General features: G+C 38.9%; 1 protein-coding gene across 7 annotated transcripts in view; it reads right to left on the bottom strand.

Moving 5' to 3' along the window:
* Positions 1 to 20,819, bottom strand: part of AUTS2 (activator of transcription and developmental regulator AUTS2) — a 786,364-nt gene that overhangs the window by 408,293 nt on the left and 357,252 nt on the right. For all 7 annotated transcript variants that reach the window (XM_075771882.1, XM_075771881.1, XM_075771883.1 and 4 more), the window contains one exon: positions 17,828 to 17,863. In XM_075771882.1, coding sequence (XP_075627997.1) covers positions 17,828 to 17,863 — 36 coding nt within the window. The remainder of the gene's footprint in view (positions 1 to 17,827; positions 17,864 to 20,819) is intronic.

The raw sequence follows: 20,819 nt of genomic DNA, 5'->3' as shown, positions 1-20,819 counted from the left end.
AAAGCCACAGTCTGTAACTGGTTAGGAAAACAAACAGGCATGGCCACATACAACTGCAATAATGAAACTCATTTGGAGAAAAATGTTCAGGCGATTGTGATTAAATAGCTGCAACTCATTTCAGTCTGGTCAACACAAAATGAAATGTCTTTCTGTCAGATGGGTTGCCCAGCTTAAATTCACAACCAGGCAGGAATACAAACCAGTTTAAGTAATACAGATTAACTAACTATGCACAAAAGTTACCAGGTTTGCATATGAGAGTACAGGTCTTCCAAGACTGAATAAATACTCAAAAAAAAAAAAAAAAAAAAAAAAAAGAAGCACTCTCCTTCTCCAGTAGAAAAAAAAAAAGTTTCAAATCAAAATAGATGCTTAATTCACATGGAAATGTAAAATCCATAGGATTAGATTCAGCAGTATTATACCACGAATGCAAAAGTTGTGTTTCAGTATTGATTAATGCCAGCAAGGCTTGAATTTGCATGTAATTTACAATCGCTTCCTTCAACAAATGTTTTCATTTAGAATTATTATGAGTTTGGCATGACAAGATTATTACAAATCACTCTCTATCAGGAAGAATCAGTAAGAAACCCACCATTTATTTGGAAATACTGCAACAGACATGATTGGGTGAGAAGGTATAAACATGGTTTATGTAGAGAGTGCTGTACATTACTCAAAGTGTACTAGTGTCACATGCAGATTAGGAAAATTATTAGTTCTGTTCTGATGGTGTTCACAATGTGCTGCACCCAAACACACGGAAGATGTAGTCCCACCTCTCAAGGAGATTACAGTCTAAATTGATTCTCTTGTACTGGGCAAGTGATAAAGCCAGGCGAGCACTGGACAGCACTAAAGGGAGGTCAGGTAGCAGCATATGAGCCAGGCAGCTTTGCAAACAGCAGTAAGCTTTGCAAGTCAGGCTGTCAAGAAAGGGACCAAGAGCTCTGATTTGCATGCAGTGATAGATTAAAATCAGACAGCCAAAGTAGTTACCATCCCCAACACTATCTACTCCATTCCCCTGATGACAATTGTCATGCCGCCACAGCAGAGACAACTGAATGGCTCATGAAGCAGCTTCTGGAGTGCTCAAGTTTTCAGCTTGGAGTATTATGTCTCCAATTTTAGTTTAACTTAATATGCTTTAGAAGGCACTCATTCATCTGCCTTGCAGCAATCTCCATCACAAGGGCAGGACAGACAGCTTGAGGGCCATAACCTCTTCAGCTGTTTTTTGCCTTTAATTTGCCACAGCTTGCAAGTCACGGACCTCAGGCAGGACCTAAGTCTTATGGCTGGATTTCAACAAAGCACTTAGGACCAATGAAATCTGTGGAACAACCAGTGATTAAAGTCAAGCAGGTGTCTAAATGCTTAGCCGGATTGAGATCATTTAACCTAGACCAAGATGTTGGACTTCTCTTTACAGCACAGTTGACGAAATTCATCCATTGGATGAATACAGTGCTGCCTGTTCCAGCCTGTATATTAATTATTAACATTTATTTGAGTAATTCTAGATTCTCATATAAAAGTGTTGTTTTCAATGAAAAGCTTTAACAACCAATATTGCAAAGATCAGACATTTCTACTAAACAGGCCGGGACCATAAACGCAACATAAATCAGAAGAGAATGTACAATTCTTCCAGCCTTTATCATCCACACTAAATTTGCAAACTGCAGATCACGGCAGATACTGAAACATTTTCTCATTTTGAAAGAAGTCCATGCAAGTACCATATGCTGTGAAATATTATCTTAAGGGAGTTGTTTTGATAAAAACAAATGGCCAATCCTAAAGATTAATGCTTCATATGATGTATCCGGGTTATTAATCCCACCTTCTTCTTTCCACCGGCCCCGGTAGTGAATGTTTTCTGGAAAACTGCATGGAGCCAGATGGTTAACTATTGGAAATCTATACTGAAAAGATTAATGTTACCCCATGACAGGGATCAGTCATTTGTAGAGATTTCCTAATACAAACGGTGACATTTGTTTATTCAGACTGGCTGGATGAGCCATACTCTGAGGACAGCCTAATTAGTTCTCAAAGATTTGCAAAACATTGGGGCCCAGCTGCTGAGCTGCAGTTCGACATCTGAAAGAAAATTACATGCGTAAACAGATATACAAGTAACACAGACATCCAGACAGACAGACACGAGTGACTACTCTTCAAGCTGCCTTTGAGTTGTTAACTCTAACACAGATTGTGGAAAGATGTCAGTACCCTGGGTGAATTAAGTACTTACAAGTGGCCACTGGAAAGACTCCGATGGCAGTTGCAGTGATTAAATATTGCAGTCCTGGGTGCCACTACTCTTTAGACAAAAGAGCTGGGCATAGCCATAGTCTGAACGCCCACCTACACCGATCAGTCTCAACACCAGCTCACTCTAATGCACAGTAACAAATTCCAACCATCTTCATATCGTGCTTTTTTGTGTAAACTAAACATACTGCAAGGAAGACGAGTATGAAAGAAACAACCGTGTTTTACACAAAAGTTTCAAAGTGTGAAGAGTACTTACCACATTTCACAGTAGCCCTTTTTCCAGATGGATAAAAGAACCAATATGTCCAAGGCCACTGTAATTTCCAACCCACTTAGATTAAAACCCCTGTATTCAGGAAAGTAGTGAAGCACATGCTTTAAAGTGAAGCACACACTTAAATCCCATTGACTTCAGTTATGCATGTGTGCTTACACGCTCTCCTGAATAAAATGGATGTAAGCATGTGTTTAAAACTTGAACCTATGCTTTGTTGAGATGAGACTGTGAAGAGAGGAGAGTGAAATTTAAACTGATGTGAGAAACACTGCTTTTATCACTAAGCAACAAGGCCTTTCCTTCAGCAGAGAACATATCTAGGTGTTTTGGGAGGGAAAAAAAAACAAAAATCTACATGCAAGTGCTTTTCTTTCCCTTTAAAAGGACATAAGTAGTGAAAAAAGAAAAAGAAAAACCATTAAAATTGAATGTTTTTATATAAAACATACAAATGCTCAATCAATCAATATGAAAACACTGACAATCTTGAGATGGAGGCCAGGACAGATGTTAACTTTATAAACAGCTGTTGCAGTTGAAGACATTGCAAACTCCCCACTGGTTGTTATTGCTCCCCTGTCGGAAGTTACCATGTGTACAGTGCAGCCAGCAGAAGGGATCGTGTGAGTACATCTTCATCCACCACAGACAAAATCAACCACGTTAGCTTATAAAAGCAAAATACCAGAGTTGTGGTTAAATCTGTTCAATGCTGACCTGTGACAGAGGTGCAGGAGCACTCATGGGGTAGGCAGGAGACTTTGGATGGTGAGAGCAATTCCAGCTCACAGGGCTAAAGGACATGTCCGCAAGATTCACATGCATGCTTCATACTTTATAGCAAGATATCATGATTTCTTTCAAAAATTAGCACCTGAGAAATAGGACCAGTTAAAAAATGGTGTGGTTCAAGAAAAATTACAATTATTTGGATCATTTTTTTTGTGTAAAGAAAGGCCAACTCCAATGGGCTAGGCTAAGAAACAAATTTAAGAGCACATGAAAACATCAGTTTTGCTGTGTATAAACTCCTAGAGCAAAACAAGCAAAAAATAAACCACCACCACCAACAAAAAAAGAAGTACTTTCCTAGGAAGTTACACAGAAAAATATGATTTGTGGAGTATGTCACTCCCTACATATCTAGTGACTGCATTATTACTTGCTAAGACAGACAGACCCGTCATCAGCTGGAGTAACCTGGCACAGCTCTGGTGAAGCCAATGGAATTAGAGTGGTCAATACAAAACTTGAACTCTGGTACTAGACTTGTGCAGTTATTCTTTTTAATTGTGTGCCTTTTGACATCCATCAACACATTGACTAATGGCTATGGATGGCAACCATGAACTGGCTTCTGATTTTTAAGATCACTTAGTTATCTACACATAATATTTTTGTGTGACATCTTCTCCTCTCCACTGGTTTATTTTTTTTCATCTCAATCTTCAAAGTTAACTCCAGTTATGAGCTTTTTGAGACAAGGACTGTTAATGTACATATATAGAAACTAATGAAAGGCTCCCTCAGCCTCTTACTGAGATCTTGCCATAGCACCAAAATAGAAATCATGCTTGTACTATATAGAAATTTAAACCAATATGCTTTGCACATCATCCCAAAATCATCTCCCCTTTGATCCTGTATCAACTATGCCATATGTGTGATTCATGATGCAGGAAAATATTTTCTTCCAATGTATATGCAAAAGCTTCATGAAACAAAGTGTGATTAACTAAAGTTAAATCAAATCACCTTAATTCAAAGAAGTACGAGCTTTAAAAATAGGTATTTATTAAGAAACGGAATTTCTAAGTAGTATCCCTCTTGGTGGTATAAATATCCGACACAGAATTAATCAAGAGAGCATCTTGGAGAAAATATTAAAGTAGCATACAATTTGATACCACTGCAAAAAAGCAATCAAAGCAGAGCATGGCAATAAATTAATATAAAAAGTTATATATCCAAACCAGACTAAAAGTAATTTTGTAAGTCAGCAGTAAAAAGTTAAATAAACACTAATTTAATCTATTTTAGATGCAGCAGTCAATAGATGAAATATTTTACTGCTCTCTAGCTGTATGAACACAGTCAGCTGACACAAAAATTGAAAAAAGAAAGAAGGGAAAAACACATCCCTATTCAGGCTCTAAGCACTGTGGAAAGCATGAGCACAGAAACACGGTAGAGGAACAGACCTCCTGGGTCAGGGAAGCTGTTTTTCAACGGAAAACTGCAAAAGGGAGTTGTGATGCATTGACCCCTAAATAATGGTTGCGACCTATTTTTACTGTGCTACCTTTCTACGCACTTTTAGGCAGCACAATCATCCTTTTATAGGGAACAAGCATTGCACATTCCTCTGGGGTATGTATAGAAAGGAAATTATTAGTTCCTCCAAAGAAGTATCCTATATCAGAAGCAACAAATTTCCTGGCAATGTGGAATGAGGAAGAGAAAGATGGAGGAAAGAGAACAGAGTGTCAGTGGAACTTCTAGGGATTACACCTTCTGAAAACCCCGTGTTTCAATTGTTCACATACATATTCATCATTAACCTCAGGTAGAGGACTCCATTCACAAAGGTCCCCAGAGAGGACCTGGAGCCGTTTCAGGAAACAAGGCTAAAAAGATAAAAGAATAATATGATTAATTTCATATCTGAAATTATATATGCAAGTGAGCCTATGACAGCATGAGTATCACAGCTATCTCATACGCTGTCTGAAGCTTTATCTTTTTAAACAAGTTGCAGCAAACATAACCTTCATATAAACATACTAGATGATATTTTCAAGAAATAATAAAGAGGACTTAGTTGCTATCAGTCCAGGCATTTGTACTGCAGATAGGCAAGAAAAAGGACTTTATGACTGAGCCAAAAAAAATGAATGAAGAGCAGATCCATAGCAAGTTTATGAAAATCAGACAATGATAACAATGACAACAATGACAGCAAAACAGAGGGAAGAAGAAAAACACTGGGAACTAAACTGCAAAAATGAAAGCAAGAAGCAATGACTAACGACGATACAACCAACAAAATTAATGAACTTAGGTAGCTAAGCAAATGCCTGTTCTATAAAACATCTCACTGAGCTCCCTACGCCTGAAGCCAGGCACAAACTTGATAAAACTGTTAGCAGGTCAACTCAACAACAGCATTCTTCAAATCCTTCCTCGAAATAAATGAATGTAGACATGTGGACACTGATGTATTTCTAGCTAAACACAATACAACTTCTACTGATTCAGTTAGAACAAAGTCCTTTGAACCAATGAAGTACTCTGTAAGAAAGAATATGGTGAACAGAGGGCTGCTAAGTGGTCTCTTGATATGAATTTATAATGATGTTGTCCTTTTATTTAATGTTTCTATACCACAAGTAATTTAAGTAAGCAATAGGTACTTAGTAAACCAGAGCCACAAAATAATCTGCAAACAACTGGGAAATACTGGGCAAACAAATGATGCTAGGGATGAATGAGGAAGGCTATTAAGAAACAGAGTGGGAATCACAAGGAAGGGTGTTTCTTTTCCTTCCTCAGGGTCAAGGAGTGCTTCTACCACAGAAGAAAATACAGTGTCATCAGGTGGCATTGCATTAATACATCAGAGAGCTTTCAAGGAAGACACTCTGCTCTTGCTGTCGTTTGCAGGACTTTTTTTTTTTTTTTAAACAACATTAAATTTGCATTAGCTTGGATGGGGAAAAAGGATGGCATATAAAGGGAGAGAAGGCTGAATTAATATTCATAAGCAACATATTGGAAGAAAGCAGAAGGGGTGATTTGAGGGAGCTTGGAAAGGGAAAGGAGAGACAGCCATTAGTACTAGAGACCTCCCGCGTAACACACTCTGCTCTCAAGCAAGAATTGCAATGTCTCTTCCCCATCCACACTAAATATCACCCTGCTCTGAACAGCTTTTGGATTCCCCACTCCAGGGCACCCCGGGGAGGAAACTGTTTTGGCTGAAGTTCGGCAGGAACAGGTGGCATTCACCAGCTGCAAGTAATTTTGCTCTTGTTGGCACCGCAGCAGTTCTTGGACTTCTCACAGTTTGTGTTCAGTGGGGAAGGGGGAATGGGGAGGGAGCAAACAAGTCCTCGGTGGTGTTTAACAGCATCCCAGGCTTCACGGCTGCCTCTTCCAAGCTGGCAACTCTAAGCACGCAGCAGAAGACATAGTGCTTTCAGAAGATGCCTGCACGGATTTGCCAGCATGGGGTTCAGGTTTGCTTGTGCTTCCGTTCTCTGCTGTGAAAGCACATCGCCTCTGACACAGCTGCCACTTCAAGGTGGAAACAATCCTGCAAGCCAGATGTTAATATTGCGGGGGAGGCAGGAAGAGAGAAGAGCAGCATGGCTTATCACCAGGTGTAAGTGATCTCTCTGCAGATGGACGAGGTAGCATCAGAGCCTTTCAGAGAGCCCCAAAACACATTCCTTTTCCCAGCACCTGTGCTGCCAATTCTCCAACCTCTGTGTGTGCATGCGCGTGTCTACAGAAACAGGGGCTGCAGCTGGAAAATTTTTGGGGCTACTGCTACTACTGCGTAAAAGCACAGCAGTACAAATACTTCAATTATTACTGTTAACACCGTATTTCGTCAAAGAAAAGAAAGTAGAATGTGGATATTATAAGTGTGGCAATGCCATTAAACTGTTTGTCTGAACTTAAGTTATTTCCATCTTCAGAAGCCATCTGAGAAATCAAAAGGTAAGCATGGGAGCAGGAGAAGAGGCAGCAGTTCTCTTCCCTTCTCCATTTCTCATCACAGCAGAGGGAACTAGAAATTGCAAGAGCATTTCTTCCAGCAGAATTTTTAAAGGGTTTTAAAAATCTTAAATCCCTCTCTTTTCTTTCAACTGTGCTCCATGAAAGCCCTTCCATCTGGCATCAGAAATGATTCCTTGAAACTGCAACATATTACTCTTGCATTCGCTGATATACCCAACAGTCTAGCCCTTCATTTGAAAGGTTTCTTTCATTTCCAAATGGCACAAGTGTCATCATGTGCTACAGTGATGCCACTCCAAACATGAACTTCACACTCTGAACAAGCCTGGCACATGCACTTACAGAGCCATTTTTTCCCGTCCAAGCTCATCTTTCATCACCATCCCTGACAGACACATCCTGCTTGGCAAAGACGAACACTTTGCTAATGAAGTTTTCTCTTGATCTTTTATTATAGCTGGTGTATATTCTGCCATTTAACAACCACCTCTTTTCATCTGCTAAGGTAGAACAATTAGTCAATGCTAGTAATATTAAGAAGTTCAATTACAGTAATAGCTAGAAGTCTATTTACCCAGACTACTACACAAAGGCACAGGTAGGCACTGTCTCTATGCTAAAAAGCACTGTTATATAGGTCACTGAATAAAATGAACAGCCAAAACATTCATAATAAATACTCATATAAATTACTTACTCCTCATTCAAAACCAAGTGATTTTCACAGATTTTTCCTATAAATTCTTTTACAGTGATGCTACACAATACGGCCAGCTCCACTGATATTATATGCCAACCTTGAGTTTGTACCAAAAGCATACTCAGTAATGCAAAGAGATGTGGTGGAAAACCCTCTAGCACGAGCGAACAGTCGCCATCTTGCAGCAAAGCTAGACAGCAAGCTCCTCAGTAATGAAAACTGCACTGATCTGATTGCATGAGTCAAAGAACTACTCATCATGATGCAAGACGGCTTGAAACAACAGCATTTGCTAGAGCGAATGGTGGATGTGGCATCCACATCTCTCTGTGGGAGGGAGAGTTCAGAACATCAAGTGAGATGAGATTTCAGGAGGTGAATAAGCTACTTCAGCTGAATGCACATTAACCCTCAGGTGTAGCAAAGAAGAAAACATTTGCCCTGATTTTTTTTTTTTTTAAACAGATTTACCATTGCTAAAGGAAAAGCCGTCAAAAAACCTTCCCTTCCTAATGGTCTGAGAACAGCAATAACCTAATAATGTTTTTCTTATGGACAAAGCATCCCCAAATATTTGTAACAAACCATTACAGCATGCATTGCAACTTTACAAGCCTTCATCTAATTACTTCCACTGAAACAAACACACAAATCTTCCAGCTCCACACTGACACACACACAGACTCTCCGAGCACCAACCCTTCAGCAACCTTCCTCTGATGGACACTTTTTTTTTCAGGAAATGACACAGTGACATAGGTAAAAGGTGATTTAGATAGACTGCTGTGTCACAAATTGTCAGGATCTGATTTAAAGACCTTGCCTTTGTCAAGAAAGACAGTTGGGTGTCTGCTTTAAAGAAGTACTGGGAATATTTTCATCAAAGGTTTGAATTGAAAAACAGTGGGAGGTAAATATCTGAGATGTTGCCAAGAAAGACCGCTATATCCGTGCAATTACCATTAACAGGGGACAGCAGTGGTTCAATGAAGTAATTCAATCTGGTGTCCTACATTTTATCAGACAGCAATTTTGAGTTCTGACATAAAAGGCTGAGAAAGAGGATTGGACTCTTTTCTGTGAAATTCAGCCTTAATTCTTGCAATCAGGAGATGTGTTCTCTGCTTCAGGTACAATCCCACTATTCCTCCAAGTGACTCAGAAGAAGAATATACTAATACTCGCCATAACACTAATCATTCACATAGGAACAAGTCATACTTTGGACAAGTTTTGGAACTGAGTGCCTGTAGTATTAAGGGAGTGTTTTTCCTATTTAACTAAACCAGCATTTCCTTACTTGTAAGTTTAGCAGGAAGAAAAGGATCTCTTGTTTAAAAGATTAATTAATATGACATAGCATAAATTATTAAATGTATTCTTCCAAAATAGGAGAAAGTGAGGGAGAATATTTCTTCAGAAAACGGCAAAATGAAAAGTCTAATACCATCATATGGATTCTCCTCATCATTAATCCATTCATATTGCATACTCCTGTTTCCTCAGAGGCTTTTGCATTATCTTTCTCCAGACTAATCCTATCAGTTAGTCAAATGACAGTACTGGTGATTTCCAAGGTCACCAAGTTTGCACAGCAGCTCTGCATTTCATCTCTGCCCAGCAGACCTGCACGGCACACAGCTCCCGTGCCTGACAGCAGCATGAACTTTCACGCCATCTCAGCACAGCACTCAACATTTTGGTGTCTCCAGCACAGCGCTGACCCAATCAATCACCACCACAAACCCTTTTTTCAGGAAACTCAGAGGATTTTATCCTTTTAAGTCCTTTCTACCATAATGCTTTTTACATAATCCCTTCTTTTTTGCACAAGAGTGTGCTATTCTACAAATTCTCAAGTAACATACTGCAGAAATCTTGCAAGGTTTTCCATTTATTTTAAATGATCATAGGAGAAAATGTTCATTTTATGTTTTTCTGAGTAAAATCTCACCACAAACAATAACACCAGCAGATAATTTGCATCAGAAACAGTCCAGTGTTGCTCTTTCCACTTGGGTTACAAAAAAACGCCACCAAGTTCAAAACTTCAGTAACAAGAGCAAACTGTCTCGTTTTGTACAGAACACGGTCAACCACCTTTAAATATGACACAAAACCAGGACTATCAATGAAGCACTCTCCTTAGGGATTGCACATCCCTTTTCGTTTCATCTCCTCTAGAAACCATACACTATCTTTCCTCCAAAATATTACACATACAATAAATACATTCAATGCTATCGAGCATTCTCTTTTAATGATATGAAACTGAGACCCTTGGAAGATGAAGGCTTTGTATATGACAGCTTAACTGCTTGCAATCAAACTAATTTGCAGTACGATGACCTGAAATGAGTTTAAAAGCACCATAATGCATGTTTAGCAATCAGTGAAGCAATTCTTTATTATTCAGGTTCACATTTGCAATTTGTGTCACATGTTATGGAAAGAGAAAGAGAAAAAGAGGGGGAACACAAAAAAATAATTCTTTTGCTTTGCAAGAGCTGATGAGCAAAACATGAGCTACGTGTAACATGGGGCATTAGAGACCAAATTTAGACTGACAGCAAATCTTAAGTCTTTCTGCTACTTACATAAATCTTAAAACCTCCAGAAGAGGAAATTATAAAATAAAAAATTTACTTATAAATTATCCTGTCTTGAGTTTTCTAAATTGATTTTTGCTGGAAAAATCACTAAGTTCACCTGAAATACCATCAAAAATATGTACTGAGTATGCCTCAAGTTTTTGAAATTGTAAATGAAGCTATCTACCAACCACTTGCAACACTCCTCTCTTCTGCCAATAACAAAAGTTAGAGACCCTGCTGGCAAATAATGGAGATTTTCAAATCATCCCTGCAAATACATACAAATTCTCATTGTCTTCCTTTCTCCCCCTTTCTTTCTTCCTCCCCTCCTTTCTTCACACTGTTCATCACATTTGTTATCCTTGGGAAAAAGATGGCTCCAACAAGCTAAGTGGAGAACCATACATAGAAGCAGAAGGAAAAGGGACTAACAAGCTCAAAGCATTTGGTGAAGAAACGCAAGAGCACTAAATCTAACATCATGCCAGGAAAAAACCCTACATGAACCATGCAAAAGGGCAAAACTGAGCCAGAGACATTAACACAGATAGCACAGAACTGCTCAATTCTAATAACTAAAGCAGGAGTGGGCTTGGGCAAGAAGGAGAGTGAAGGCCTCCCAAGGCAGCCCAGAGGCATGCTTCAGCTCAGCACTGTTCAATCACACGTGGTAACTCCTTGGGGGACATCGTCTCCTCAATCACCAAATATATCTGGGGTCTGTCCTACAGAAATTAATTACTGCATTGTTCAGACAGAGGATGAAAAATCTGTGTTTCAGCAATGAGGGGACAAACCTGAAAAACCTGAAATTCTGAAATCTGATCTCAGTTCTGCTTAGTTGGGTAAGAAACTGCTGCTGTGCCCTGCTTTCCTTGTTTAAGATTTGGACAATATAGTTTCACCTCATTCAAAGAAGAACTACCAGGATTAATATTTTAAATTCAAAGCATTTTATTCAAAAAGCATGAGTATGCATTAGGGCAGGGTATGAGGAAACATTCCCATTAAGAAGGGCTGCAAACATAACTCAGACTTCTGTCATCTCTGTTCAAAACGATCTGAGTAGAGACCTGTCTTGACCAAATTCCAGCCCAGGTCATTTATTCTGCTTGTCTAAACATTCCTCAGATATCGAGTTAATAATAAGCATTTTCCTTAACCTCTAGAAAAATAGTTTTGTTCTCTAAAAACAGTTGTTTTGCTCCAGCTATTCTCATCATGATTAGTAGGATGCTGGAAATATACATAACGCCTGCTTTTGCTGTTGTTCTTGCTTTGATGGTCATATTGTTAGCAAACTCTTTAATGAGTCTCAGTTCTCCCTAGAACAGCACTACAGTTTATAAATACTAAAATTAATAGACCTGGGGTAGATTTTATTACACCTAATGTATTTAGTTGGCAATGATGATGCCTTCCTTATAGCAGCTGTTACAATAAACTGCATTTTCAATGGCTCCTGCAAAACAAAAGATAACACCTAAAAGATTTCAGATAAAGAAACACCAGGGTTTCCAGGTCTCCACACCAAACCTGCTCCACTGAGGTCTGCAAATACTAATAGGTAATTATGACCCTCAGAGAGATTTCTACTGGGGATCTTGTCCACTTTTCTTAAACCTGAATTTACTATCAGAAGATTCATAACCTCTGTTGTCAACTTCACTTTTGCAAAGAATGGGCACACGGAGATTTTAAAGTGGATTTCAGTATACCCTTCACAATCATAGTTGGTAAAACTAATTACAGTGAGAAAATTGGAAATTCATTACCCTACTAAGCAAATGAGGATTTGTTAACAATGATTTATAGTGCCAAACACAGGATAACAAGCATTGTCTTTTCAACTGTATTCACGGGGGACATGACAGTTTAAGTGTGGTGCCATCCAAACAGCCACTGCTGTAGTAGTACTTCTGCATTTCAGATGGAAACACACTCGTACATAAGCAAAATACATTTAAATGTTTAGCTTCTAAAGTCAAGCACTAAAAATAACTGAGCAACTTAACCTACTTGCAAGATCTCCTCCTCTTTACTTACCAACATCACTGTGTGTATGATGTGGAGTAAAGTATTATATCCTTTCTATAACATCAGCTAGTTGAATTTCTTAAATGTCTTTCAAATGATACTTTAGATCTAATCTGTTTCTCTCCTGTGGAAACTAACAAGTCTTACTGTACTCTCCTAGTACTCCCACCAGGAGAGAGTCAACATCATCACAAATCTGACCACCTCAAAGAACACAACACAGGCTACTTAGGAGCACTGTCATTGCACATAGACCAGGCAATGAAGGAAAATCTACTGGGTTTAAGGGCTCCATCTGAGACTATGAGCCCAGAGAACGTGCTGGTATAACTGCTTTCACATTTCTTCTGTAAGGTAACATGTCGGGTGAAAATCAGTCCTACTGCCTAGTTAAATAGCTGGCCTTATCTAGGCCAAATACTGGTTTTCCATCATTTCTATACTAATACCACTGGTGCTCCACTTATTCTCCTTGGGATGAGTTTTTAGAGCTCTGAGTAATGTAATGCAACATTGCACAACACAGTGTCCCAGTGGCATGCTGTAACTACGCCAACATCTGCTGAACTGAACCCACTCAGGGCCAAATTGGATAGCACAACTGATTAGCTAGAGCCTTTGGGAATATGCTCACAATTTATGTTTGTCTGAGTCACCAGCCCATGTGCAAATCACATTTTTTGTTTTTCTTCCTTTTTTTAAGGTGGAGCAAGAGCATTGTTTGGAAAAGAAGTGTCACAGGAGTTTCTTTCTCTGTTTACGTCACCAGCTTATTACCAAATTCTATCCAGCTCTGAAAAATCCAGAAACTCTGTGCTTTTTGAGGAACAAACCTGCTAACCAAAAATAAGCATTAATAAAAGGGAACAGAAAACCCTCAGAAACTGCCACAAAGACTTGAGAAGCAGACCAGTGGAAGACATGGAAACAAGTTGCCATAAACAGAGAAACTGTACAATTGCCAAAGAACCTTACAATATTCGAAATTGGGTTTGTTGTGTAAAAATAAAATACGCAGTTATTTAGGTTTTGATTTCTGTTCTGTGTTGCAAACCAATGAACCACCTGTATCCTTTAACGTGAACTTGGCTGGGTGCAAAACACAAAGAAAACTAGCAAAAATTGTTCTCTGTAGTCAAATAAGAGAAAAAGCTTTTACTATTAAACTCCAATCATATTCTAAAACATCTCAACCTCCTGAAATCACAGACAGCTGGACGGCGTTAAAAATTCACATAATTCAAATTCAAATAGCTTTTCTTTTAAAGCTAAATAGGTGGGGTTTTCCTCCTGAAATTCTAACTACTTTCCAATTATCTGATCTGACTTCTCAAGGAAGTGTAATCTACCTTATAATCTATCCTTGATGAGAGACAATGACAATCTGCAATGCAAAAATAGCAAAGACAACTGGGAGATTTTCCAGGAAGTATTTCTTTATGATTTCTTAGGTTACACCAATATTAACAGCGCGTCCAAATCTTTTTTCACAGGCACCAATCATAAACTGGATTGACCTCCACAGAAAACAATAACGTCAGGGCAGTACAAAAGGCTTGTAGGAGAATTAGAATGATTTTTACCTCTGTCTCTTCTTTTCTAACTACTGATTTAATAACATGTAAAAATGATAGGAAAGCGTCCACTCTGACAAGGAGCACCAAGACAGGTGAAACGGATACCAGCAACAATGAAAACGGCTTTTCAACGAAATATACTGAACATACTAGGACTAGGACTTCTGAAAGAAGTAGAAGATAAGTTGTTCCTAACTGAAAAAAAACCCTTGTAGAGCTACTTGGAACTCCTCGACAACTTTGCATCATTAATACTCATGCAGTGGTTAGGGGCACGTGTCCCGCTTTGCTGAAGGCACCTAATTAGAAGATCTCTTGAATCAATGGCAGTTCTGATCATCCCGGTTAGGTAATGAATTAGGCTGAATCCTTGATGGAGATTCCCAACCCTCTCCTCTTGACTTCATAGCGAAGGTGGGCTGGCAAAGCAGGCAGTATGAATACCCTCCTCAGAGCATCTGAATTTTTCCTTTACCACTGCTTTTCAAGAAGCACTAATGTAGAGGCAACAAGAACGTAAGAATCCAGTCTCCAACTTTGCCATTGAGAAATTTACCTAGTTACAGCATTTCAGCCTTCACCACTACTACTGGAAGTGCATAATGAATTACGAGGATGGAAGTATCATACAGATATTAGAAAAATGATTTTGTTTTACTTAGAAGTGTCAGGTTTATAAACATTTCCTTAAACAGTGACCTCAGGAGACCCTCTGTAGAATAAAAGGATCCAAAAGTAATTTTTGTTTTGCTATAGGATGCGCAGCGTCCACAAACATTGCAGACACATGACCCTCCACCCATCAAAGTCGAGTGCCTGCCATAAGCATGGTTCTTAATACTTGTCAGCCTTGGAATCTCCTTTATCTCCACTACGTACATGCTAGGTAACACGGCCTAAACACACCAAGATTCCATTACTGCTTAGACTAAAACAGCAAATATGAGCTACTTAATCCATACGTCAGTGTTTATTAATTTCTGAGTAAAACCTGCTTCCATCTGTGTTTCGGTTTCCGTTTTCTTGGACAGCAAAACTACCGTTAGTCCATTTTAACTTAACCTGGTTGCCTGTGTTTCCTTTGGTGCACTACAGTACGAGATATTTTGTAGTCCAAAGTACAACATATATTGATCAATAATTTCCAGAGGCAAAAGCTTTATTATTATCTATTAAATTAAAAATTATTGTTGTTTCTTTTGAGACCAATGACTTTTGTTTTGATGTTCTGGGTTAACTCTAAACACAAAAACTAACAGTCTTTTCTAGTTAAAAGCTTTGGAAAAAAGGAGTCAATTCAAGTGCATATTCTTCTGCACTTTGATAATACAATAATTACATTTATCAGAAACACATGCTAATTGGATCATTCTGGAGCATTTTTCTCATTGTCTGGTACCGCAAAACACATCTGGGTTTTATTTGCCCCATGTAAGTTAATAAGGGTACAGACTTTTTTAAAACAATAAGCAAGATAATCCTAAAAACAATTTTCCAAAGTGAAAAGGGAACAGTACACATTTCTACTTTTCATCCAAGACTGTGTAAAAATGACTTTAAGATAGAAACTGAAGGGCATTTTCTATCTACTTGGCTATTAGTAAAGAAAGAAAAAGTTAAGTTAAAGAAATCTTATTACTATGACTATACATAACAAACAGTGCAGTTAAATATATCATCTTAATGGAACCTAATATGGGATGTCTCCCCCACCTACACAGATCCAAATTAGTATGATTTGAAGTGCCAATACATTGGCACCAGAAGACGTCAAAAAGCTTCTTGTTACTAAATCCCTAACTCGGGAGAACTGGAAACTTTCAAGCTTTTTGCTGGAGCATAGGGGATGTTGACACCTTCCAGATTTCGCTTTACTGGACCAACCCACAGACAGTATGGTGCAAGGGAACAGCAGATGGCTTTTCTTCTGTTACCTCTGCTTCCTAAAGATGAAGCTGAACATTGTTCTTAAACCGTGCATATTCAGCTCCCACTATAAGGAGAAGAAGGTTTATTTATATATGTTAAAGCCTTCCATCCCACATTATATTTGTCCCATTCCAGAGCATGTCTGTATATGTTCACATGATCTGAATTTTAAGTGCCCAAAGCGAAGCAATTCGCTCAGAACTATGAAAAGACATTCAAGTTTTAGTCTTAACGCAAAATAAATGTTGAGCCATTTGTTATTATTTTTCCCTTCATCCCCTCCCTCTTAAAAATACTTATGACACAAAACAGAAGAAGTGCTGAAAAAAGGAAACCAGGTGTTTTTTTCCTGTTTCACAACTTACCTTACACTGATTGGGCTTTGGCATAATTAGAAAAACTACCACAAAACTCTTTCAATTGATAATGCTCTTTTCAGACCTTACCACTGGCAAAAGTACGGAACATTCAGTTTGTGCAGAAGTCCAATGTAAATCCAGCAGGGCACAGCATTTCTTCAGGTATTAAGCAATGCTTGCATTTTACACTTTACATGTGAGGTCATGTGTACACAGTTTAATCCCGTAACTTTCTTACAGGATCACAGACCTCTATGAAAAAGGACTAAATTTCACCATGTACTAATGGAAGAAAATTACTCTCCAGGAATCTGACAAGAGAGCAACAAAGTTTTTCCATCATGTAACTGAATAACATATAGTTTTATTTTACCCAGAGTTTGATGAAAAGATAGAGGCAGACTTTGATTACACTATTAGCTATACACAGCAATGTTGCAGAAAATGTCTCACTGCATTTTACCCACCTGTTTTTGGACAAACATAATGCTCTATTTCTCCTACAGATATCATAAAGGCAGAAAAGACATGCTTGAAGAATACAGCCTAAGTTACAAGTGACACAGAGTATGAGCAATATAAATACAAATCTTGGAGAAATAGAAACAGTGCATTGGATTGACTGGAAAAACATTTTTTATTCCCAAACTTACCTGTGCAAGTAAAATGTGTATTGATGAATGTGGGAATAAACAGATAGAAAAGTATGAATATAGACTGTTAAATCAATAAAGGTGCATGGAAATAAATAACAAAAAGACCAATCAATTATCAAACCAGCTGGAGCCTGATCCTCTTCTCATGACGTAAAATGTAAATCTAGTACAAATACAATTACAGTTGCATTTTCCAAGATCATCTGTGAGACACGAGGCTTTTAACCAACAGGCAGAAATCACTGTGTCATGTTCTCTGGACTGTGGTACACGGGAGATGAGACAAGACTGCCGTCATGGGCTCTTTAAAGTCTATGAATCAATGAGAATTGGTACAAGGGGAAATCAAGATCCTACCATCTCAGGTTAGAGAGCTGGTAAGACCATGGTTCATTTTATTTGCTATAATTGTGTAAATTAAATACTGTTGGAATTTATGTAGTAATTAATATTACACCTGATTGGTTCAGGAAAACATTGACCACCAGCTCTGAAATATTACTTATAATGCATTTGTGGAGGAAGAAATAGAAAAAGTTAACCTATTGGGCAGACTGAGATTGGTTATTTATGCTCGTTTCCATATAATAAGGCACTTTTGTTTCAGGACTAATGCTACGCTGTTCAGAGGCACATGTGTTAAAGTTGAGATACACTTACAAAGTAGCCTGTTCCCAAGCTGGAAGGAGCTGAGCTCTGCAATAAAACACAAAGACAAAGTGGAAAGTCAGTGATGGTTTTTAACACGTTCCAATCCACATAGCTCATTACCAGCCCTTTCCAAGCTTTTCATCACTACATCACAGCACCAATGTGCTGCCCCTTGTCATCTGCTACTGAAACAAACACGGTGTTGCTTAATTTTTCCCTTTACATCTCTCAACGACTCTGAGATGGTAACGTGCTATTTACTGAATTCCAAGCTTCTGCGGTGGACGTAATTGCCAATTTATTTGACAGGCAGCTGGGTAATGAATTAATGATGGCATTTCGCCCTGCACTGAGACTAAACAGACACTCATCAACCAGCCTCCCTGACATGCTGACATTCAATGCCCTGGACTCCAGCTACTCAGCTTTGTGGCCACAAAGGGGCAGGCAGGAGGGGGAAAAGAAAAAAATTGTAGACTGACTTCAAAACAAAAAGCCCGGTGGGTTTGGATGACTTTTTCAGTGTATGACCTGTTTGCCAATTTATTCCCGAAAGGCCCTGGTTAGTACACACATAGTGCTTTTCTAAAATGAGACATTTTGTAAACATAATTAGTAGTCTGAAATGTAAAGAACGCGTGGGCACAGAGAAGCCGCTTCAGTCAATGTACCATTTCCTGGAGAAAGCAGTCGCTACAATTTCCCATTTGGATGTCCACATTGTTTGACAAACCAAGGATTTAAAAAGAAAAGAAAAAACAAACAACGAATATCTACAGTGTGAAATAGATTTCAAAACTCAAACCCATAAAAATAATTAAAACTAATATTACTACCATGGAAAATAATCAGAGTTTAAATGCTTAAAAAAACCGCATCATGAAATTCACTTTAAGTGGGACATGATCACAACCTCTACATTCACAGGAATTAAGGAGATAAAGGGTTTTGTTTCATTAGTTTTTCATCTAAGCAATGGGGATTACACAGCAGGTTCTCTTAGACACATGGTGAGAGACCTAAACATCTCAGTCCTAATCCAGGTCACTGGCTGTTACATTAAAGGGTGAACAGTTCCCAATGCTGTGGCCCTATCACCCGAAATGCTTCAAGCCGGGCTAGTCAATGGAGAAGGAAGCAAAACGCGGAGGGTAATTCTCTAGTGAGCAGTGGGTAGTCCAGATATGACCAGTCTTTAACTCCTATAGCTCAATTCCTGTTTCTGTTCCCTAGCACAACCTCACTTTCAGTAATGACACAGCTCAGTGATTACCAGGAACTGCACAGGGGCCCCAACCAGCCTTGGCAAACCGTTGGAAACATGCAGAATTTCCATCACTGTCATCTCTGTTCCGAGGCACTATTGCAGGGAATCCTAACAACAAATTCTCTCGATTTCTGATCATGGAGTACAGCACTGATGTAAAGGAAAATAAACCCCCACAAGGGGCTTATGGTGTCTTTTTACTGAACTCAGCATGACAGAAATAGATTGTGCCAAGAAATTTAAAATTGACAACAAAACTCATTGCAAATAATCAGAATATTACTGGGTGTTCACCAAAGCACTACTAAAAAGAGAGGTTTAGAGAGGTTACATACGTACAGGGAAAGGCCTTCTGTTTTAAGCCATTAGAAGTTAAAGATTTAGCAAGAGGAAATCACCTTGGTAATCATAAGGGTACCAATATCATAAAATCAACAAACAGCGTTGGGACATTTTATATGAACACAACTGCTACGGAAATTTGGAAGGTATATGGTTCCTGCCCCTTAATACTCTCTATCTTGTATGTTGTGGCTACTGAAGGACTCAAGATCTGCAGTCTACAGATTTGGTCCTCAGCATGCAAGGGGAGCTCCACAGAAATAAATACGTTTCTACGTCCTTCTGGCCCCACTCTTGCTGCTCTGGGGCCTCAAGCTCCCTCTGTCACCATCATCCACAGCAAGACCCAGCTGGTCCCAGTGACAATGTCCCTGAAAGCGCCTCTGCAGCAGCACCATGCAAGTTTGGGCCGTGCAAGTTTGGGAACGCGTGGCCGTGAGGCCCTGGGGCTCAGCCCAACTGCTCTGCTTTCCTCTACGTCCCTGTAACTGTTCAGCTGGGAATGACCTGGTAACTGCCACAGCCTCAGTCATCACACAGCCTGGCTACTGTTTCCAGCTAGAAAGCCCCCTTTTGGGAGCCACATACAAAGGTTTTGTGAGCCACTGCAGCCCGTAGACTGCAGCTCTCCAACACATGGTAGAGAGTGCATTTCAGCACACTCTGGTTTAGTATCTAATGCATTTACTTTCCTGTTAAAGCACATCACATATACTGCCTTTCACTTCTCACATTCTGGTTTCTGCTTCATGCCATTTAAATTCTTTTAATTTAAACTAGAGACGTGCAATCATTATAACCGCTTTTGTTTAAGCTATGTACAGATGCCAATCGAGTCCCACTCTTTCACTCACAGTTTTTAAAAACTTACTTTACAGGCTGAAAGCTCCAAAGTTTGCATTCTGCATCTGTGTGTGATTTTTGTCTGCTTTTTATTCCAAGTTTTGGAAGGATCAAGTATCAAAACAAAACAATAAAAAAGAAGAAAAAATAATAAGCAAACAAAATACTTCCCACTGAATATTTCCATTCCTTCAGAAGCAATGCTGCAATGGCTATGGGAGGACAGTTGAAACATAGCAGTCGAATGACTTTTGCTGAAAAGAAATAACTGCGTTTTCAGGGAATTTGAGTTTGTTTGATGGAAATATAGCCCTTCACAAATTGCATGCTGCATATGGATAGTACAGTTTGCAAACTCTTTTTAATTGAAGTAAGAAAGACTGTATTGCACATGCATGAATGACTAAGTTAGCTGTATTGTGAACTGTGTGTTGACAGAGCATATAGGCTAAAGCAAGGGCTATGCAAGAAGACAGCTTCTCACCTTTTTTGATAACTCCCAATAGCGAAAGGATCCTACTACCCAGTGCCCAGCCTTGGTACCAACTG

This window comes from Balearica regulorum, chromosome 19, assembly GCF_011004875.1.
Source record: "Balearica regulorum gibbericeps isolate bBalReg1 chromosome 19, bBalReg1.pri, whole genome shotgun sequence".
NCBI classification, from domain to species: domain Eukaryota; kingdom Metazoa; phylum Chordata; class Aves; order Gruiformes; family Gruidae; genus Balearica; species Balearica regulorum.
Note: the sequence above shows the minus strand (reverse complement) of the source record. Positions and strands in the feature narration are given on the sequence as shown.